At 38.9% G+C, this 22,449-nt stretch overlaps 4 protein-coding genes across 4 annotated transcripts in view; all 4 read left to right on the top strand.

Annotated features, from left to right (window-relative positions):
- The first annotated feature begins 2,371 nt into the window (after window positions 1-2,371).
- Window positions 2,372-4,719, top strand: LOC101301292 (PHD finger protein MALE STERILITY 1-like). The gene is made up of 3 exons (XM_004298593.1): window positions 2,372-2,684; window positions 2,787-3,102; window positions 3,252-4,719. Exons 1-3 carry the CDS (start codon window positions 2,372-2,374, stop codon window positions 4,717-4,719), a joined length of 2,097 nt encoding a protein of 698 aa, XP_004298641.1.
- A 5,371-nt stretch (window positions 4,720-10,090) lies between these two features.
- On the top strand, window positions 10,091-12,765 carry LOC101313406. Its single transcript, XM_004297759.1, has 3 exons — window positions 10,091-10,586; window positions 10,670-11,072; window positions 11,841-12,765. The coding sequence occupies exons 1-3, from the start codon at window positions 10,427-10,429 to the stop codon at window positions 12,691-12,693; spliced, it is 1,416 nt and encodes a 471-aa protein (XP_004297807.1). The 5' UTR covers window positions 10,091-10,426; the 3' UTR covers window positions 12,694-12,765.
- A 3,338-nt stretch (window positions 12,766-16,103) lies between these two features.
- On the top strand, window positions 16,104-17,413 carry LOC101313111 (non-functional NADPH-dependent codeinone reductase 2-like). The gene is made up of 3 exons (XM_004297758.1): window positions 16,104-16,437; window positions 16,536-16,779; window positions 16,966-17,413. The coding sequence occupies exons 1-3, from the start codon at window positions 16,106-16,108 to the stop codon at window positions 17,368-17,370; spliced, it is 981 nt and encodes a 326-aa protein (XP_004297806.1). The 5' UTR covers window positions 16,104-16,105; the 3' UTR covers window positions 17,371-17,413.
- A 4,537-nt stretch (window positions 17,414-21,950) lies between these two features.
- LOC101312822 (non-functional NADPH-dependent codeinone reductase 2-like) overlaps window positions 21,951-22,449 on the top strand; it is a 1,960-nt gene continuing 1,461 nt past the window's right edge. Inside the window, exon 1 of the mRNA XM_004297757.1 lies at window positions 21,951-22,410. Coding sequence (XP_004297805.1) covers window positions 22,088-22,410 — 323 coding nt within the window. The 5' untranslated portion in view covers window positions 21,951-22,087. The remainder of the gene's footprint in view (window positions 22,411-22,449) is intronic.

Genomic DNA, 22,449 nt, shown 5'->3' with positions numbered 1-22,449 from the left:
GAGAGAGGAGAGAGGAGAGAGAACCTGTGAGAGAGAAAGAGAGAGAGAAAACTTAATGAGATAGAGAGAGGAGAGAGAAGACCTGAGAGAGGAAAAGAGAGAGAAAACCTAAAAATGGGGTACCTATCAAACTTATAGCTGTCACTTTAAAAAATATATATGAAAAGAAAAAAATACAAAGAGCTCATAGCTCATTCTTATGGTTTTTTTTTTTTTCTTTGGGTCAAAGTGATATATCTTATGCTGATATGCCATGTGACAGCAAAGCCCATTTCTTATCGTCCTCTTTTCTCTTTGGACAATCCACCACCCTCTTTTAATTTTTGTCTTGATATAATTTTGAGATTATTTCACATTACGAAATACTTGGAGCTATTTTCTTTGATCCTTTTCTATATATATTTGCATATAGGATCTATGATATAGATTGATGATTTACTTGTGGGAATGTTGACATATATAGAATTAAAGGCTGGTGTGTTGAGGAAAACAGGGGCACTCTCGTACTAAATGTGTTCACTCTTTTTGTTCATTTCATCAATATAATAAGGATGAGCTTCAACTCACTAAAACATATCAACACACTAATGTTAGAACTTTTACAAATTATCTACTGATATCTCAAAACAATCACTCCAACATAATTAAATAATCACATATATAAATAAGAAGAAAGGGTTAGAGAATCTGGTTTATGAGAATCCAAATAAGAAGTATGTCTTGTGAGAATCTAAAAAAGACACAATGTTGCTGTCCTAAAGCGATAGACACCTCCCCTCGTGTAGGTATTGGCGGTCTTCTAAGCACTCGAAGATACAACTCTTACACCTCACAGGAAGTCTAATCCGTTTCACACGCTCACGGTAGACGAAGATGTCAAACTTTTATCAATTACCCATAAAAGAGAGTATGAATTGGTGTAGATTGAGAGTAAGTAGAAGGAAGAAGAACAAGAAGAACATGGAAAGAAGAGATTATCATACTATTGTTTGAAGAAGGGTTCAGTCTTATAAGACTCTTCTTATTACCTGTTCAAAAGAACATGACTCCTTGAAAACCAAAATAGATGACTTTTGACACTTAAAAAAAAAAGATAATAATAATAATAATAGTTTTGAATCTTCAAATATAAATAGAAAATAAAATAAAAAACCAACACACATTGGCATGTTATATTTACTCCCACACTAAATGATCAATGTTAGAACATTTTCTATATATGGCAGTGAAGTTGAAGAAACCATTACAAATTAACAGGTGAGTGCTAGTGTCACTTGCAGAGTAATATTGGAAAATATTTTATGCCAAAGTGCCATACTCTTTGCCATTTAAGGATGAACAGCCAAGTACTTCTACCTTCTCTGACCAAAACTTTATCAATTAGTTTCTATTTTATTCAAATCTTATGTGGAGGGTATGGGATTCTTTTCCATTAGAAGATTTGAATAAACTTACAAATCCATGGGAGATATTTTACATTAGATGCCATGACTCTCAAGGTTAACTCAAGAAGAAATGTTCTTGTACGTGTTTACGCAAAATGACGCAAATTAAAAACTAGAGACATGTTTCGGCCTAGTAAACCTATACGAACATCAAGTAGAAACAGCAGTCAAGTTGGCTCAAGTCCGAGTAGGTTTAGCGACTTTAGTCCTAAAATACTCATTGGGCCAGGCTAGGACTCAGTTTCACACACAAAACAAAATAAGAAAGCCTAGTTCCCTCATGCGCCTCGAAAAAAAAAAATTGTAAATCTGATTTTGGATATTAAAAATTGGCTACTGAAATTAAGAAAAAGCAAACAAAGTTCTCTGAAGCATGAGAAGAAGCTTCCAATAAATCAAGAAGTTTTGTCTATAAATCTTAAGCAGGGGTAGTTGGCCAAGCAAATTTTGCGTCGTCGACCTTGGTCCCTAATTAAGCTAATAAGATAGAATGAGGAAACATATTAATCCCAGAAAGCTGATCAAAGAAATTGGCGGAACACAAGTCATTCACCAATGGTGAAACGTGCATTTCTTATCTTATCGAATGCATGCCCATGCTACCTGCTTTAGTTTACTACTCCAAGCCTCCTTTTATTCCATCGTTGCCGCGATAGATTTCGCAACCCGGCCTATATATCGATCCACTCTATTTTTGAAACCCAGCACTGAGCTTGTGAGCTATATGCTGATGAAGAGTCTCTTTTGGGTGCTCCCCAATTTTATTTCAGGGCACGATTCGTGTGGCAATATCTAAGCCTCGTTAAACATGCATTTTACCCTAGTTAATAATTAAACATGCATACATGCTGATCTCCTATAGCTACTTCTTATATATAACTGCCCAAACTACCTCTCTTTCTCTCCATTCTTGCTTATCGGTTTCGATGTCGTCGCATAATCTGGACCTGAGTGGGAGCAAGAAGAGGAAGAGAGGCGAGAGGGTTTTCAGGTTCAAGACGTTTGGAGAAAACGGGTACCCGGTTGGGTTTGTCGCCTCTTCGTTTAGGGAAAACGTGAAAGCGCTTCTCGAATATGGGCATCTGGAGAGTACCCTATGCAATAGTGCTTCTGGGATGAAGAGCTGGTCGTTCCAGCTCCAGCTTCATCGCAATGCTCCTGTGCATCTCGTTCTCTTCGTCGTTGAAGAACCCTTTGAGGCCTCACTCAACAGTCATTGCAAGCACTGCCAATACGTAGGTAAAGTTCTATTAATTACAAGTAGTTATAGCAGTTCTCATATTGATTCATTGCTTTGTATGTTCGTGTTGAACTTGATCATGTTCTTGTGTTATAGCTCAGGCTGGGGGAAGCATATGGTTTGCAATAAGAAGTACCACTTTGTGTTGCCTTCAACGGACACGATGGTGGCGGCAGCTTGTTTGGTCAACTCCAAAACTGGTGGAGGAAATAACAACAACTACGTTGATACTCCGGCGGGTAAGTCGTCGTCGTCATTGAATTTAGTGGAAGTAGAGGGGCATAACATGCATGGTGTATTTCACTCTAACGGCTTCGGGCATTTGCTTTGTGTCAATGGAGCGGAAACGGGTTCGGACTTGCCTGGACACCAGATACTTGAGTTTTGGGATCGATTGTGCACAGGATTACGTGCAAGGTAATAATAGATTAGCTAAATACCTACCTTTGAATTTTGAACAGTTGATTGATATATTGACAGAAGAATAATGATAATTACTAGTGCAAGCGTGTGTTACTTGCCGTAATATATAATGCATGAAATCGTGGGTGGCTATGTTTTGGTAGGAAAGTGAGTTTAAACGACGTTTCACAGAAGAGAGGCATGGAGTTGAGGCTCATCCACGGAGTAGCATACAGTGAGCCCTGGTTTGGTCGTTGGGGTTATAAATTTGGCCGTGGAACATTTTGTGTCACTCAACAAATGTACCAAAGCGCCATAGAAGCATTACAAGGCATTCCCTTGTGCTTACTCATCCACCATCTTGCTGGCATTACTTGCAACCAATTAGGCCATGATATTTCCCTCATCTTCTCAAGGTATCACGCATTGTCGGATCATTCATTGGTGACTCTCGGTGATCTATTCCATTTCATGCTAGAGCTCAAGTCCCGGCTACCGACGGAAGATCAAAACTCGTGCATTGATTCCTATAACCCGGGAATGCTGGTGGAGACATCTTGCAGATGGTCTCCTAAAAGGGTTGAAATGGCGTCTCGAGTGATTGTGGAAGCCTTAAAAAGGGCTCATTTCAGATGGGTGTCTAGGCAGGAAGTAAGAGATGCTGCTCGTGCCTATATAGGCGACACAGGCTTGCTAGACTTCGTGTTAAAGTCGTTGGGCAACCAAATTGTGGGGAATTACTTGGTTCGTCGCAGCTTGAATCCGGTGACCAAAGTTCTCGAATATTGCTTAGATGACCTTTCTAATGTCTCCCCTAACCAAGATGGCAATGTCATGACCAACTCCAAAGTGAAGGGATGGTACAAGATTTCGAGGTTCCAGCTAATGAAGGACATGTTCTACTTGTACAAGTACATCCTCAAAGACCAGAATCTAAGCACTAGTGCTACCACAGGAATCTTCTCAGCTATTCCCATGGCAGTTAGGATAATTCTTCATTCCAAGTACCTTGTCAAGGATTACAGCGGCGGGTTACCGCAAGTGAAACTCGAATTAGGACCTGAAGGAAAATCAAACATCTATTGTACCGTAATGATACGAAACAGTACACAAGTGTTTGATCATAACAAGATGATTAGCAGCAATGAAATAGCATTGCCTCCATACGAGTGTATAACACTGAAAAACAATGCTACAATCAATGATCTTAAGCTCGAAGTGGAGAGGAACTTCAAAGAGATCTACTGGGGATTGAAAAGCTTCGTCGTCGAAACGATTGCGAATTCCATTATGGATAATGCAAATGGAACAGATACGGTTTTTGGGCTGGTTGAGGTGGGTGGAAAGATTGTGCTTGAAGGAAGCAACAAAGATATGAGAGGTGGTGGAGTTGGTGGAGTTGGACTTGATAGAGAGCTTGAAGGACCCATATCTGAATGCGGGTCGGGTAATTGCATTGTGGACTGTCCGTGTGGGGCCAAAGATGACGACGGGGAAAGAATGGTGTGCTGTGACATTTGTGAAGTGTGGCAGCATACTCTGTGCGTTCGAATTCCAAACAATGAACAAGTTCCTCATATATTTCTCTGCAATCGATGCGAGAAAGAAATCATACTCTTACCTTCTCCATAGTTACTTTCACTTTGTGATCGCATGCATGATGGTGGTTTATGTATGTCATCTATCTATTTGAGAAGTTGTGTAGGTTGTATTGAAATGAAGAATAGAGATCGGTCAAGATCGAATAATGAGTAGTATTGTAATATGTTCATTTATCGGGCCAGAGATCCAATTATGAAAATTAATGGGCCTCATATGCAAACACTAAGCCTCTTAACATCATTGGAAACCTTTATATATCAAATCTCTTTTCCTCTGTCGACGAAGAAAAGAGAGGAAGAAAAGAGAGGAAGAAGATATGAAACATGATCTTGTAGATCAAATGTATGATTAATATATGGACTGGCTAAGTTGGTAAGCTTAATGTCGGAACGATCGAGTAACGTAGTTTTATAGTTGGGCACCAAATTCATGTTTGTTGGTTGCACGCCTAAAAGTAGAAAGTTTCATATCCCTTCAATTTGAAGGTTCAATTTCAAACGGCAACAACTTTCTATTGACTTCGACAACAGAAACAAGGTAAAAAAGTAAAACAGGATGAACTACAGGATATATAGGAAAGCTCTACACTACCAAACTTCAGATTTTGAAATGTTAAACTGAGATATGGCATTGATGCTCTATATGACAAATTAACCTTGTTAATTATGAAAAAGGATTAGAGACTGATCTCTATGATCTATATACATTATGATCGAGTCCCTCTTCTGGAATAGTGATCAAATTCTTTGAGTTATCTTCTGCACGAATAATTTGAAAGAATAATTTGTAGGGTCTAACATCTGGGACGTAGGACAGTTTAATCCCGTCACTAGTGAAGGTGGCTTGATATTATTGGGTGTCTAGATGATCACAGAAAGAATTTATCGATGATATTTGCATACACTGTGCATGCACATATATAGTGTTGATTATTGGTTAGATTAGAAAGGACTACTGGTTGGCATAGACAACAGTATTATAACTGTGGCGCTGCTAAGGAACAAGTTAAAACTGGTTCAGTCCCTCTGCTTATGAATCTATGAGGTATATTTGTCTCTGCATACAACACTACTACACAGCTCTCCGCTAATTTACACGCTCTCTTTCAGCCCGTGGTCATTTTCTGTCTTTACTTGGTTTTCTTTATCATCGATCTGTAGTATTTTCTTGGGTTCTGGCTCTCTGGGTTATTGCATACAAAAATTTCATCGACTTTAACAGAAAAAGAGACGGCAAATGCCGGAATATGAAGTTAATATGTCAAAGAAATAGTTCTAAAAAGCTAAATACCAAAATATAGATTGATCCAAAATTTGAATACTATACTGCTGGAACTTTTTCCCTTTTTTCTTACTACACAGGTAACTTTTCCAGTCACCTGACATTACCCGGTGAACAAAACAAGTCGCCCTCTGTCTTTCCCATACTCGTTGCATTTCCATGAGTACATTTTCAGAAACTTAATTATCAAAAGAGAAAGAGAAAAAAGATGAAAGTTCCATGAAGGAGAGGGGTTAGTGAAAACAGACGAATCTCTGTGTGTTGTTACGGAATGAAATGATGGATACAAATGGGGGACCATGATGGCTGAGCGGGACTCTAACTCGAGCAATATATATTTGAAAATGTGAATTTGTTAATAATTTTTGCCCTCTTTCTGGTTTTCAGTGTAACAGTAAAGAAAGGAACAGATGCCAAATTTGGCTTCTATTTCTATGGATACCAACAAGACTAAACAAGACAAATTAAGGGCTAGCTCTCAGATATCAGTGCAATCACAGAGAGCTCATTTGCCCTACCCCTACCCACCCCCATGCCCCAATTCCCTTCCATCATCAAATTATTGAACGTACTCAATCATGCCTTATATATTTGCATTCTTCTTAATAATTCTTTCCGCATTTTTCTCATCCAAGGAATACTCTTACCATCTTTGCTTTCAATCTCAATGTACACATGCATGTCTCTTGGAATTATATCCAAAATTACATAGGTAATTTGAGTTTGGCTGACTTGTCATTTTCCGCATATCTTGAATTATTTCATACGATATTCCGTTGATTAAGTAATCTAATCGTCTAATTGTCTGACGTGAGAATTTTTCACGAATTTAAATCTTGTACATAGTCTATTTTTGAATAACAATAGTGCAAGTGGATGATCTGCTCCAAAACCAAGGAAATTTCGAACCTTGTTCTGTTCCAAGGATTTGCACAGCTTAACTTCCACAATTTGACAAAAACTTGGTCACTAGTTGGTAATGAACTTTCTTTTTTCATGCAAGTACTCAAGTTTAATTAATACATCTTATAAAGTAAAGTTCCAAGCTTTATAGGCTAATACTAAACTATGCTTAATTAAATAATTAACTGGACTTTTGGCCTAAGTCAACAGAGTTTTTTAAAGCATAGGGGGAGTTACCACGTTGGATACATATATAAACGAGATTAGTTTTAAGGAAAAGGGATTAGATTTGGAATCCACGACACTTGGGAGAGATGATTGCTTTGTTTCTTTGGTTTTTTTTTTTTTTTTTTTCTTTTCATCCTAGCATGTGATAGGAATCCTTCTCCCTTTCTTTCCAACTCATCGACACAAAGTATAAGCATCTTCTCCTTTTTGTCTAATATTCATTCAATCCTTAATTAAAACATTATTTTGGTGTTTGCTTTCTGTAACTTTTTTCTAAATTAATTTTTTCTAAAAGTAGTTCCAAAATATCATTTGATGTTTTTGCCATTTATCTTTTTACTGTTTTTGAATAACCTAAATATTAAAAACAAACGTGATTTGATCTATAATTATATAAACAGAGGAAAATAAGAATAAGGGAAGAATCCAGCTCCAGTCATACATACATCTGATCTCTAACTTGAGCTAGTTCAATAGTCTTAATGACCGCCATGACTTATGACCAAACGATGGATCAGATATAAAGAGTAGAAGAGAATCTTATTCCTATTATATGTAATGTTAACTATGAGTAAAGAGTAGTGTTCACATAGTCAGTCATTGACTAATAGATTCATAGTCAGTTAAATTAACATCCAAGGGTTGACTAAGAGATTCACTTTTAGTCAGTGACTGACCATATGTTAACTATATTTGTTTTTTGAACGATACATAATATTGCGTTTCTTTCAAACAAATTAAATTGTAATTCACTATAAAAGAAGATTGACGTCGAAATGACATAAAATTGTATAATTAACTATATGATAGGTTCTTATTTATCATCAATAGATATATATACAGTCTAAAACACAATTGTCCAAACTTTACCAAACAGTTTTTCTACTTTTTGTTGTGTTCATAAATTTGTGGGGTACGTATTAGCAATGATATCCATCTTAATTTTCTTGCAAGAGTTGGTGTCTTCGGGATATTTATGTGGTGGGTTTGGATTCAACCGCTGGGATTATTACAAATTAATCACCACAAGTTTTGAAGACCCCAAAAAGGGACAAAGCCTAGGTCTCTCTGTTTATGTGGAAGCTTAAGAGCGGCAAATATTTTTGTCTCGATCGAACTAATTAAGATGGCTAATACAAGTTAGACAAATGATTATGCAGCCCGTCCTCGTTGAAAATGACTAATCGTGCCACCACCTTTTGCCTTTTCGAAAGTTAACTAGCTACTTGAGTTAAGAAGAATCATATTAATCTGGATTAGCTCGCCACGCCATCATGAATCTCCTAGCCAGTTCAAACTACATCGGCTTAAGCTTCTTCGGCATGTTTTAAATTTAAAGAACGGATCAGTCATGATGATGAAAAAATTCAAACAAATCATCTAGTGTGATAAGATTAGTCGAGTTGTCTAGCATGAAACTTCATGTTTAGAGTACGAGTCTCACATTGTGGCCAACACGTTTGAGAGGTTTTTGAATTCGTGTGCTTGTAGCGAGAGATTAGTCTGACTTTGTCAGGATACTTTCGTAGATTTTGGTATGAATATTGACTGGCTGGGTGAGAATGTTACTAACTTACCAACGTAACCGAGATGACTTGCTATCTCACTCTCAATATATAAAAATTATAAGCGAGATACATCCTATATAGGCCCAATCAACAAGTTTGATAAGTAGTTCAAATTAAGATATACTAATATACAATCTGTTTCTTGTGCGGACGTCCGTACGGGTTTTCCGTCGTTTCTCCACTATTCCAGCGCCGGCGATGCTGTTTCTTCTCCCCGGCGTGATCCCAGACCTCCCCCGACGGTGTTGGAATGAAGAAGAAGGCCGGAGAGATCGCGATCGGAGGTCTGTGCAGCAATCTCAATCAGAACTTCACGACCGATCATGGTGGACCTCCGATCGCGATCTCTCCGGCCTTCTTCTTCATTCTAACACCGTCGTGGGAGGTCTAAGATCAAGCCGGGGAGAAGAAACGGCGTCGCCAGCGTTGGAATGGTGGAGAAACGGCGGAAATCCGTACGGAAAACCCATACGGACGTCCGCACCTGATAATCCTTGTACTAATATATATAGATATACCCATCATTAGCTTGAATACTTTCACAAGATAAATGAAATTACATTATGGAGATATGAAACATAAAATTACTAAGGTAACAGTTGAATATGATGAAAAAAAAATTAAATTAACAAGTGAAGAAAATGAAAAGAATTAGGAATAAGTGCATACTCTCGTATATTTTTTTTTGCTTGTTAGTGCTTTTTTGTTTTTAATAAGGAGTGAGAAAAAAAGTTATATCAAATAAGTAGTACGTTAGTAACATACCGATTTAGTCAATATTTGGACCGAGGTCCACGAGACTGACAAGAGTATCCCAATAAAAATAAACTAATCTTTCGTCACAGATGCACGAACCTGTTAGCCACAAAGCAATTAAAGTTAGGACTCGAACTCTTAACATGGACTCTACGAGTGTTCCGTATTAAACAGTTCAATTAGCTTTTCCACACCGAGTGATTTTGCTTGTTACTGTTTGGTCCATGTAAGTAGTGAGAATTTACGAGAAAGAGAGGGTGGGCAGGTCATGTGAGGCACGTGCAAGAGGAGGTGGTCTGGCCTGCATTGCACTTATTCATGCAAATAAGTAAGTTACTAGTGTGACGAATAATGACTGTTTGTTTTCTTATGGGAAGGATGTTTTTTTGTTTCTGTCTAATTCTGCCTCTCTCTGTGGGTCTCCCCCTAGTTTTATGTGTGTGACTCTTTCCTTTTTCTTTTTTTTTCTTTCTTTTTTCTTTTTCTTCTTCTTCTACCACACACAACATGTACACCTCTCTTTCTCTCTCCCTCTCTAGCTTCTATATATCCATCACTCTAATTTTCTCTGTAAGAAAAAAAGAAGGGAGCTTTTCTAACAAGACTGGCCACAACCTTACCTGCTCAAGGGTGGTCAATGATAAAACAAAACCTACAAAGAAGAGAAAAAAGCTCCATGAGAGAAAAGGAAAAAGCTTTAGCTAGCTCAAAAGCCCTCCCTCTCCTCAAAAGCCTCTCTTAAAGCTTTAAGAAAGTTGATTGCAGAAAGCAAGAGCTTTCCCCCCTCCAACCCCTCTCCCGTCTCTCTCTCCATTATCTCCTCCTCCTCCTCTGACTCTCTCTCTCTCTTTTTCTCTCTCTAAAGCTGAAAGCCTGAAAGCCTGAAACCCACCCACTATGTTATTCCAACTGCTAGCTGTACAAGTGTAGGGATTGATTTGCTTCTATCTCCCTTGGTAAGTTTCATATAGTGGACTCTCACACCAAACTCATTCCACCTTATGTTGGCCAACAACAACCACACCAACACTACTACTGCCTCCTCTGCTGCTCCCTCATCTTCCTCTGATCATCATCATCATGTCTTCCCTCCCTTAGAAAATGGAGTACCACCGCCCCCCACCACGCACAAAAGAAAACGCCGACCCGCCGGCACCCCTGGTACGTAGTCTTACCTCTGAAGTCTCTTAATCGATCAATTCGATACATACACTTGCATCCCTAACTGATCGATTCTGTTTCAGATCCGGATGCCGAAGTTGTGTCCCTCTCCCCGAAAACACTACTGGAATCAGACCGTTATGTATGCGAGATCTGCAACCAGGGCTTCCAGAGAGACCAGAATCTACAGATGCACAGAAGAAGACATAAGGTGCCTTGGAAGCTGCTGAAGCGGGAAATACAGGATCAGGTGAAGAAGAGAGTGTTTGTCTGCCCGGAGCCGAGTTGTCTCCACCACGACCCTTGCCACGCTCTCGGCGATCTTGTCGGAATCAAGAAACATTTCCGGCGGAAACACAGCAACCACAAGCAATGGGTGTGCGACAAGTGCTCCAAAGGCTACGCCGTACAATCCGATTACAAGGCCCATCTCAAGACCTGTGGCACCAGAGGACATTCCTGCGACTGTGGCCGTGTGTTTTCCAGGTTTTTTCAGAATCAATTTTCCTCTCTCATTCATTACTACAGATTAAATTCTCTATTAATTTCGTACCGGAAATATAATTATTACTATCATGCAGTTGGTTTTGGTCAGGTTAATAATTTTGTAATTTTCTGTTATTTGCAACAAGGCCATTACTCCATGTAGTTGGTTGAAATGGCTATAGTGTCTCTCGTTCATTGAAACCCTAAACCCTTTGCAGGTGTGCGAATAAGAACAAATCTTGAAAACCCCCATAAACTACTGTACGTAGTAGCTTGTTGGTTGGGTTTTCCCTCCTTGAAATTGCAGCACTATGCAGAAGCTGACCTCATCATTTTCATGGTTTGGCTCTATCTGTATGTGATCTGGGCTACCCAATGGAAGCTCAAAGACTCTGCAGCAGCATTACTGTGCACTTCCCAAGACTAGTTTCCATAGTTGAGGCTAAAATTCAAAATTCCTGGGTTAAATCTTCATAATATTATTGTAGTTAAACCCAATTAATATATTTCGATAAATATTCTATTTAGGTGTATGATTAGTTAAACCTGGTCATATAATTTATATAGATTTGCTTGTTGGTAACCCTGCATGAAGAGGCTAACAAGTTCTTTCTTTGAGGATTATGGGCAGAGATCTTGTTGCTCTTAATTAATTAGTATAAATTAAAAAGGACACCATGATATGGCTACATTATACCATGTTTAGTTTTAAGGATGATCTCAACAGTCAGTCTTATCATTCTAATTCTTTGTCGTTTGTTTCAACAGAGTGGAGAGTTTCATTGAGCACCAAGACACTTGCAGCGTGCGACATGTTGTCCGACCAGAACTGCAGGCCCTCCAGCCGGCGACTGCCTGCTCATCACGAACAGCGTCGAGCACTAGTCCCTCCAGCGACGGCCATTTCAGCATTAATAACAACAATGCACCTCATCCGATGCCCGGATTAACAGTAATGCCAAAGCCGAATGAGCAACCCGTTGTGTTCATAAGGTCTCACGAGGGTCATGATGGTAATCCTTCCCCTTCTAACCGCCACCAACAGCAACAGCCACAAGAACATGAACAAGAGCATATGCTGGAACTTAAACTCCTTCCATCTTCAGACGCACAAACGTCTCCTCGAAACGAAGAAGAAAACTACGCAACGCGTTTGAAGCTTTCCATAGGCGGATCATCGCACAGCGGCGATCAAAATAACGAATCACCTCGATGCTCTTCAAGGGAAATGAACACAAACATTGGCATTGGTGGCGGAGCAAGTTGGGAAGTAGCGAGGTTGAAAGACATTGCCTCGGAGGAGTTGAAGTTGGCCATGTCAGAAAAGGCCTATGCCGAAGAAGCAAGACGAGAAGCCAAGCGGCAAATAGAGATGGCAGAGGTGGAATTCGCAAACGCAAAGAGGATCAGGCAACAAGCGCAGGCGGAGCTTCAAAAGGCTCAGCTACTAAAAGAGCAATCCACCAAGAAAGTCAGCTCCGCCATTATGCAAATCACTTGTCCATCTTGCAAGACACACTTCCATGCCGGAGTGGGACCCTCCGTCGGCGAGACGACCAGCTCCCTCGGCCTGAGCTACATGTCGTCCGCCACAACCGAAGGTGAAGGAGGAGAGCAATGAATCATGAGTAATCGATCATTACCACCCACAACATGCACTAGCTGTTAATTCAAAGGGGCATTCAATTTGTTTGTTTTTTTGTTTTTGTTTTCACATGCAGCGAGCCTTATTTAAGCAGATCCCATTATCTTTTTTTCCCTCTACTTTTGTCAGTTAATTATTGTTTCTGTAGCAGGGTAGGGGAAGGGGGTCTTTATTTTCTGACCAAGGTTGGGGAAATGGTTAAAATGTTTGTAATTGGGTCCTCGTGTATTTATTATTTTTCCAAAATTCAGATAAACTAAGGGGAGCAGGTGAATTTTACATGGTAATTTGCTTCACATATATGTAAGTGATCTTGCAAGGTAGAGACTAAGAACGATCGAGATAAAGGAAATTAAGTTGCTAGTAAATGCTCATGGGTCCAAAAAAAAATAGAGGGAATCGTAGGATTGAGATCATGTAGCTAGGTCAAGCAAATTAAAATGTAGTAGCCATGTGGCTCTCTACTGCATCCCAGAATTCATTGTACAGGCACAGCCACCCTAATTTGAGCCCTATGCACGAGAATATGACCTAATATGTCACGTACTGTTGTTAATTACACCTTCACTATTTTTAATTGGATTTTGTTCGTAAATAATTGATCGAGTAGACATTTTTAAAAAGACAATGATAGCACAAGCGATTCACTCGCTTCTGCTATCATGTTTAGTTGCCGTGGATAGAGACTAGGCATGTATGCATCCATGATCGGAGTTAGCGAGGTGATCACTGGCAGAGGTAGCTTACTTGAGAGTTAAGAATAAGAAAGATGAGATTAGGGAACGACACTTGGATAAACGGGGAGTTCTGCTGGGTTAATCAGTTAACTAATTATCTAAATGGATTGTTTGTTGGGACCATTTTTGCCAAAAGAAAAGGGAAAGCAAGCACCTTTCACCCATTGCTGACCTACATATGCACACACATGAAACCAAATTGAATTGAATTGAATTGGATTTGGAAGAAAGCTGGGTAGTACTGCAAGTGTGTGAGAGTGAGAAAGATGGAAGGTCGTTTTCTGAGCATTTGTAATCCTTATAAATGCCTTATAAAAAGGTCACCATGTTTTTCAGTGCCACTGTTGGACTTGTTCCTCTCAGGCACTCGTCCCTCTCAACACAATTATAACAATTCACACACAAACTCCCTCCTCTCTCTCCTTAGATCTCCCTCATGTGCTTCGATCTGTATTATTATACAGTACGTCGTCTACTTTGCCCAGACCACACCGAGAGGTAGAGATAGACCGAGTTACTACTACCACTTCATCATGATCAGAATCAAAATCAAGATAGGAGGGTCGTGCAGGTACAACAGTGCGTTGTAATACCTACCTAGGCTAATAACAGAGACATATACCAGTTGAACGCAAATGAATGATAGAGGAAATGGAAACTAACTGTGCCTGGTTAATTACTGGGTTTCCTTACACGATTCAAAGCAAGACAAAAACGAAGGTGCACAAGAAGACTACTGTTTTCAGGTTATACACATATCTTCTTTCTTTGGTTTTCTTCTGCCTTGGCTAGCTTTCTGCCAAGCATCTTAATTAAATTTGGGTTGGAGCTTTTGTTCTCTCTGGGATCGCAACGTTAGGACCACGTGCAGTACTCTTCGATCATCTCTGCTTTGCTAGCTTACGTTGGTGCGGGTTTCTTTCCCACCTTTTAATGTTTGCTTCCTTTTTTGTCTGGTGGATTGGCACCGACTACTACTGTTCCCGGCCGGTGCTTAGCACGCAGTTAGGACTTGCTTAGGAGGAGGAGGATTTGCTTTGCTTGCCCTGCTTTAAAAATTACCCTCTCCTGGCATGGCTCTTTGGGTGTACCTGCTTCCACTTTGCCTTTTTAACCCCCTTTCAACGGTGAAGTGAATATTGTAGAGACAGAATCAAATCTGCTTTAACTTGGGTGAATAAAGGTATCATGTGGATCATATCTGCTTACCTCATATATATATATATATATATATATATATACACACACACATTACAAATATATATGTGGATCATAAAGATAATTAAATCAATATACATGTAAAACAATTGAGACTTGAGATCTTTTATAGTTTTAAATGCCAAAGAAATAAAAGATATATAAAGAGATTACTCACCAAATTGCGCTTCAAATAAACAAAAACAATCGAAATGAGTTAAGTATGTAAATCTGTTTCTTTTCATTTAACATGCATGGAGCGGAAAAATAAAATATCTAATAAGAAACTCGAATCTATAAATTTGACTCATGTCGGCTGGTATAGACAATTAATATGGTCAATGTACAAGCTCATAACCTTAATTTACTGTTTTTTTCATTTGACCCAGCAATTATCATATTTCCACTCATTTGTTTAGCTTTCACCAAGCTAGGGTAAACCCTTTTCTCTCTTTGGGAAAAGAAAATAGAAGAAGGCCACCACATACATGTTATCTTGTTTAAAGAGGCATGGCATCTTTTCACACAAATGGAGACAAAACCTTTTATCTGGTTTTCCAACATGTAGCGAGTGGATGGAACTTTCCATTTCACCCAATGCCACCTTACACGCATCGATCGAGTCAGGTAGAAAACAAGTCCTTCTTCCTTTTTTCATAGTATCCAAAAAGCACACTACCGAATAAAAGATCTACCCCGAGGCTTTTGCCTCCATTTATATGGAAAAAATCGATCACTTTCCCCATGGAATTCAAGGTGGAAGGTTCAAGAAAGAGCACTAATTCTGTGTAATGCAATCTGGTGTGGAGAGTGGCCCATTCTGCACTGTGCTCTGTTGCTCTGTGCTCTATATAGATAAATAGAGGCACTAAATATGAGTACAATGCAATGTAATGTTAGTCACTGCGTCTGGTCTTCTTAGATACCGACTGCTCCTAGAGTAGTTACCAGTTATAATGCAGCCTTCAGTACTATGATGATTTACAGAGTTTCCCGATTTTGAAACTCCCAATCTCGCTAGGTCTAGATAAACAAGAAACAGAAAAACCTGGCCCAAGAAATAAAAATGTTACTTGGAGACCCAATACGATGGTATGGGCTTATAGAGGTGGGTTCATGGATTGGGCCTATCAGGCTTGTAGCTTCAACCTTGTATCTGGAATTATGGATTCAATGACCACATATGGCTATTTAGTCCAATGACTATATCTGGGTACAAGTCGTGAAGTCGACAATCCAGATAGAGATAGGATAGTGATCACTCATCTTGTCCGACATTTGGAAATGCCAGTTTTTCTTCGTCTTCTTTGTGTGAAATAATTCATCAATCACCTTCCATGGACCATGTAAAGTTGTCACATATGTAAAGGACAATGTAGCTATAGCTTGTTTACACAGGCCTCTCTGCATCATGTAGTAAGTAGTAACTCTGGGTTGTGGATAAACAATCAACAATGGATAGCATAAGCATTCCGGAGTTGCCACTACTGGCTTCCCCAAGTAGTTATAGTATTCCGGTGCTAGGTTTGGGAACGGCTGTGTATCCCTTCCCTACTTCCGATCAAATTAGTGCCAAAGAAGCCATTCTCAGTGCAATCAAAGTGGGTTACAGACATTTTGATACGGCAGCGGCATACCAGACTGAGCAGGCTCTCGGTGAAGCTATCCACGAAGCTATTTCGCTTGGCCTCATCAAATCCCGGGATGAACTTTTTGTTACTTCCAAGCTTTGGTGCTGTGATACGCACCCTCACCGTGTCCTCCCTGCCATTCAGAACACCCTCAAGTATATATGTGTATTTCATTTCCAAAATCAATTTAACTACAGCTATATATTATCACCAGTTAACTAGGCTATAGTTTGATTTATTTTCCTGCATGCAGAAATCTGGGGTTGGAGTACCTTAATCTTTATCTGATTCACTGGCCTGTGAGTTTGAAGACTCCCAGCTATGACTTTCCTATTAACAAAGATCACCTTCTTCCTATGGACTTTAAGGGTGTATGGGAAGCCATGGAAGAGTGCCAGAAGCTAGGCCTCACCCAGTCCATCGGAGTCAGCAATTTTTCATGCCAAAAGATCGAAACCTTGCTTGCCACTGCCAAAATCCCTCCTGCAGTCAACCAAGTAATGAATCATTAGTATTTTTTTGGTAATTAATTGATTAATTAGTCAAGGGTTAATCATTCTATGATTTTGCATACTTCTCAATTTAGTACTAGATCATACATGCATACACATATCCATGCTTAGCTAATTTGTTACTTGTTAATTAATCAATTAGTCTGGTAATTAATTATATATTTTGGTAAGGTGGAGATGAATCCAGTATGGCAGCAGAAGAAGGTGAGAGAATTGTGTAAGAGAAAGGGTATAGTTGTCACGGCCTACTCTCCTTTGGGGGGGCAAGGAACACCATGGGGATCCAACGCCGTTATGGAATGTGAGGTCCTCAAACAGATTGCAGATGCAAAGGGGAAAAGTCTTGCTCAGGTTTGTCTGAGGTGGGTTTATGAGCAAGGGGTGAGTTTTGTGGTCAAGAGCTTCAATAAGGAGAGGATTAAAGAGAATGTGGAAATATTCGACTGGGAGCTGAGTCCTGAGGAGGTGGAAAAGATCGATCAAATCCCGCAAAAAAGAGGGTATCAGGCATTTGATTTCATAGCAGATCAAGGCCCTTACAAGTCTCCTGAAGAATTTTGGGATGGAGAAATTTAACGGTCATCATAATGAATTTAGGCTATTTTTCAGTTCCTCGTTGCTTCTGAATGTTCAATTTATGAAACAACGATTTCTTTGATTCTATATATACTTGATCCATTTAGCCTACCTACAACTTAATTTTTCAACATATATAGACCTCAAAAACATAGATTTGCATAACAAGACAGGCCCAAAAGGAAGGTCAGATGAAGGACAACAAGTAAGGTTATTAGTGTAGCCTCAGACGCATGCCCGGACTTGATATGAGGCTGAGGAGTCAACCGACTCAAGGCCCGGAGTCATAAAGGGCTCAGAAAAAAATTAACAAGTTTTCATTAATCATCCTGCAAGCACAGTAATCAAGCTCAAGTTTTGCCAAATTAAATTAAAAAAAAATACTGACATGATGGGCCCGTACAAGTTCAACAAGTTATATATAATTATAGTATATTTTAAAATCTATTGAAGTAAGAAATTTGTTTTTTTGAACAGAAAGAAATTTGTTTTATAAATAGGATTTATAATGTAAATATGATTATTAAAATATTATCTAAATAGGATTACTAGAATATTTAGATATAAAATTACTAAAACATAGAGAGGTTTGGTAATCTCTACATATATTCGGATATTACATGACTATATTTTCGGAAATTACATGTTTGTTGTTTATTATTGTTAATTAGCTAGTTCCCGAAAAACTTTTATAAAGAAAATGCATTTAATAAAAAAAATGACACGAAATGCACATTATGATTTGAGGGCCCAACTTTTATAGTTCGACTCAGGCCTGAAAATCTCAGGTCCGGACCTGCTCAGACGATAGTAATGCTTCTGATTTAATAGTTTAAGCTAGCGTGGTAATTTCATTTTTGAATGACAGACAGACCAGCAAACACATTTCGATCCAGAAAAAAAGTTAGGTCCAAATTAGGTTGTTCTAGCTGGCTGGTTGATCAACATACGTACTTAATTTGATGAAAGTTCAAACTGGGTTGGGAAAATCAAGCGCTGTATAGAAATCAATCAATACCATGAATCAAATTAATACATGAAATGGCATGGATAGACCAGTATTCATATGAAAAGTTGCATTATATACATGAAATACACATGTATATATGTGTGTATTTGAAGTATTTGTTTGAGCGAGCTAGGTAAGCTGCTAGAACATTCAACATTCCACGTTCTGGCGGTTATACTGCTTGGTTTTGACGATCCTATGTCAGCTAGCCTATCAGGAACTTTGAAATATGTTAAAACTGCAAGAGGCTGCGGATAAATACCTTAAAACTTATTGGCTATATATGCATGCGAATCCATGAATCTTATGCATTTGACTATGAAAAACATTACATCTCTTGGATCTGTGACAAATAATAATATATCCCACGTTGAGATTATGGAACTTCAAAAGAATATGGAGAAAGATGTTAGATATTCATATTAATTTGCCCTAAGTAATTCATTAACCCTGCCTCCACTCCCGGCCGATTGTAAAACTGATCGGGGCAAAGTTTGTTTTGTAAATGCACCATCTTTAGCAGATTAATTTAATGCCTCCATTTTATCTTTTCTGTTTTTCATAAGCGCAGCAGCCGCAGCTTGTCAAAATTGTTTGTTGAGGGCGTTCATCACCTCCACGACTAATGACTAATTGACCACAAAATAGACTGGGTATTTGAGCTTCTCGGTTAAGAAGGCAGTCCAACAGTCAAAAATACACGTGTCCATTAGTGTTTAGCAGGAGGTTTCTGCTTCCGCGTTAATTGATTAGCAGCGGATGGAATTGATATATTTTTGTTTAGTCGACCCAAAAAGTAAAGGAGAGTGATACCGTTTACTAATTCTTAATGTGGAAATTAACAACAGATCTGATCGATCACTTTGCGTGGGCGGCCTTCCTTTTTTTTCTTTCTTCTAAATCAAAGTGTGTTCTAGAATCAGATCAAGTATTAGTCCCAAATTAATAAATTAAGGATATTGGATGCATATGAAGCAGCCTCAACGCACGGGCAACTACTAGGTCGTATCTCGCTTAGCTTTGTAGACTTGTTCTTGTGAAAACCAGAAAGCTACCACCTGGGAAAAAACGTCTCCCAATATTTTTACACATTGCCTCAAGGCCTACACCCACGTACCTTTCCCGTTACAATTGATACTTATGTTCACAACATGCATTACAATGTTTTCAACATAAATTAGCGATCATTTTTAATTATCTGTACGTACTATTCCGAGTTAATTCGGTTCGAACGGTGCCGACGGTTGTAATAGTACGGCCAACACCCGTCGTTCGCCACTGAGTCCTACATACTTACCCATCTACACGGAAGAAATGGGACGCGAGATCAATGGATGGAGATCATGTGTGTGATATTTGGTCAGCAAAGTAAGCCAACTTCACCGATGTGTAAGTGTTGTCTTGTACGTCTTAGCTAGGTGCCGGGGTTGTCCAGACGTTGATGGATAGGGCGCCTTGTTACCAATAGTGCTACTTGCATTGAAATGGAATACCCTGCACCGCTGGTCGACTCATGTAAGAAAGATACAGCTGCTAATTAACGTTCAACATCTTCTACCCGTCTCTGTTTAGAACCATGACTTATCAAGGCTCGCTTGTTTTCTTATCTGCCAATAGCCATCAAGAGACCTCCGATCCATGCATGTTGACATGTAAACAAGATTCAATTACGCAATCGATTATTGTTCGGTTTCGAAACGGTGATTATCCGCAGTCGGCCAGCCAACTTTGATTGATTTCCACACTCGACCATCTTCCAATGCTAGCAATCAAGTCTTAACCGACTCATACGTACATAGCTAGAACCTTATTGCTGGATATCTAACTGATCAGAGTCCAAAAGTTTGAAACAATCGAGACAAAATTAGATTCCCACAGAATTTCTAATTTGGCTCACAGGGTTTGTCTGACCTGAATCCACATTTTGTTTGAACCCTAGACCTACCTGAAGGTTCTGCGCTACATAGCTACATGGACTATACGGCATGGTTTCCCTAAGCTCTCACGTATAAGGCAAATGGTAAAACCTAACCATGTATCCATGCATGTGTCGAGCTCTCCTTAAAGTCTCACACATACGTAGGTAACGTAGCGATCTAGATTCAAGTTCAACTGCAAATTAAATTCCAGTCTTTGCTGCTGGAAATCCTACCCTAAATTCTCCTGCAAATTATGTTATTGGTTTACATTAGGTCATGAATTACGTATCCTAACTCCTAAGGGTCCTAAGCTTCCTAATATCTAAGTAGTTAAAATGTTGAAAATAAATTCCAGATACATTATTTTCGGCTTGACTATACCTCCCTGTCCTCATACTTCAGAAAAAATCAGTTTCTATTATCAAGTGTCACTGTTAGCAATTATAATATATAGTTTTATCGTAATGTGTTAATTAGCATCTAGATGGTCAAAACGTATACATTTTATCATCTTCACACAATTCAAAGTGATCATTCCTCTGTTAGTTTTTAAAATTAAGTTGCCAAATGATAAATGTGATAAACTGAAAACATGTAACTCATATTTTCCATCACTAATTAAAATGACGATCTCGTACAATAAATTGGATCCATCACATCACCAGTTATTGTTTTCCCAGAATACAATATAGTGATCAATCCAGCGCATTCATCTTCTAATTAAATTAAATTAAATAACCACACGATTACCCGCCATATATGCATTATTTTATGGATTGCTAGCTCTTCTTTTTTCAAATTAATCACATTATTTAGACGGATGCTAGATTTGGGAATCACGACCGTTTTATAAAAGAGGATCGGAGTCGAATATCTTGCTCCTAAATTAAGGGGAACTCGAGATTCAATCAAGCAGACAAACTTGATTCTGTGATCCTTAACGTGCTCTTGTTTCGGAAGGGGGTATAAAACTATAAATTAGCGCCAACAAAATGCCCAAGCAATCTAGCTAATGTAATTCCATGCACATTAGCCGCTTAATTCCATACATTTCAACGTGAAAAAGAAGAAGATAAAACCTTAAGAACAATTATATGTCGTCGTTTAAAGACTGTGAGTCGTGATTTGGTTGATTAAAGTGTTTAATTGATAATTTTGAGGTCATGGGTTCAAACCTCACGACATATGTATGTAAGGTGTGTGAGTTATTAATTAAAAATTAAAAAAAAGAAGAAGATGTCGTCATTTAAATCTCACGGTTATAAATGATGATGAATATCATTATATCAATAACTAATCGTTTAAATCTTAGGATTGTGATACATGTGATAAGTATATTATTTGTTAGCGATTTGCAGTTGCAAAATAATTAATCGTACGTAGTAAAATAATGGAAATTGATGACCAACAAACACGTACTGTGATGTCTTTAGTCCAGTATGGGCCAAGACCAACTCTTCCAGCGACCAGCTGCCAATATCAAAGCCAGAATAAGAAAGGAATAAATTAAAGCAAAGAAAAAGGAATAAAGTAAAATAAGAAAGGAATAAAACACAGCAGAATTTTCCAAAGAAAAATATCAAAAAAGAAAGAAAGCGTACGTGGTGGCACTCTGAGGTTTGCCTATATAAACGCAAGGCGTTAGTGCAGATGGAAATCACCTGGCACAACACACATCTATCTATCTATTTCTGACTGAACGTTGTTCTCTTAAACCAAGGTATTTAGCCAGAGACATATATATCCCACATTCAATCCATTCATTTCAACTTTCTAGTAAACTAGCTCAATGGCAAAGGTTCCTTCAGTAACCCTAAGCTCCTGCGGTGATGACATCCAGACCATGCCTGTCATCGGCATGGGAACTTCATCGTACCCTCGGGCCGACCCTGAAACCGCCAAGGCTGCCATTCTCGAAGCAATCAGAGCTGGTTACCGACATTTCGACACTGCCGCTGCTTACGGCTCGGAGAAAGATCTCGGTGAAGCCATAGCCGAGGCTCTCCGTCTCCAACTCATCAAGTCTAGGGACGAGCTCTTCATCACAACCAAACTTTGGGCCAGTTTCGCCGAGAAAGACCTTGTGCTGCCCTCCATCAAAGCCAGTTTAAGGTATATATATATATATATATATATATATATATATATATA

Source organism: Fragaria vesca, linkage group LG4, assembly GCF_000184155.1.
Source record: "Fragaria vesca subsp. vesca linkage group LG4, FraVesHawaii_1.0, whole genome shotgun sequence".
NCBI classification, from domain to species: domain Eukaryota; kingdom Viridiplantae; phylum Streptophyta; class Magnoliopsida; order Rosales; family Rosaceae; genus Fragaria; species Fragaria vesca.
This window is presented reverse-complemented; position numbering and strand designations above follow the sequence as displayed.

Bases quoted from the DNA above. Each gene is read 5' to 3' on its own strand.
- LOC101301292 (XM_004298593.1), top strand. From the start codon at position 2,372: ATGTCGTCGCATAATCTGGACCTGAGTGGGAGCAAGAAGAGGAAGAGA. The intron at 2,685-2,786 runs GTAAAGTTCTAT...GTTATAGCTCAG, and splicing joins CAAGCACTGCCAATACGTAG to GCTGGGGGAAGCATATGGTT. The intron at 3,103-3,251 runs GTAATAATAGAT...ATGTTTTGGTAG, and splicing joins TGCACAGGATTACGTGCAAG to GAAAGTGAGTTTAAACGACG.
- LOC101313111 (XM_004297758.1), top strand. From the start codon at position 16,106: ATGGATAGCATAAGCATTCCGGAGTTGCCACTACTGGCTTCCCCAAGT. The intron at 16,438-16,535 runs GTATATATGTGT...TCCTGCATGCAG, and splicing joins GCCATTCAGAACACCCTCAA to AAATCTGGGGTTGGAGTACC. The intron at 16,780-16,965 runs GTAATGAATCAT...TATTTTGGTAAG, and splicing joins TCCCTCCTGCAGTCAACCAA to GTGGAGATGAATCCAGTATG.
- LOC101313406 (XM_004297759.1), top strand. From the start codon at position 10,427: ATGTTGGCCAACAACAACCACACCAACACTACTACTGCCTCCTCTGCT. The intron at 10,587-10,669 runs GTACGTAGTCTT...ATTCTGTTTCAG, and splicing joins CCGACCCGCCGGCACCCCTG to ATCCGGATGCCGAAGTTGTG. The intron at 11,073-11,840 runs GTTTTTTCAGAA...TTGTTTCAACAG, and splicing joins TGTGGCCGTGTGTTTTCCAG to AGTGGAGAGTTTCATTGAGC.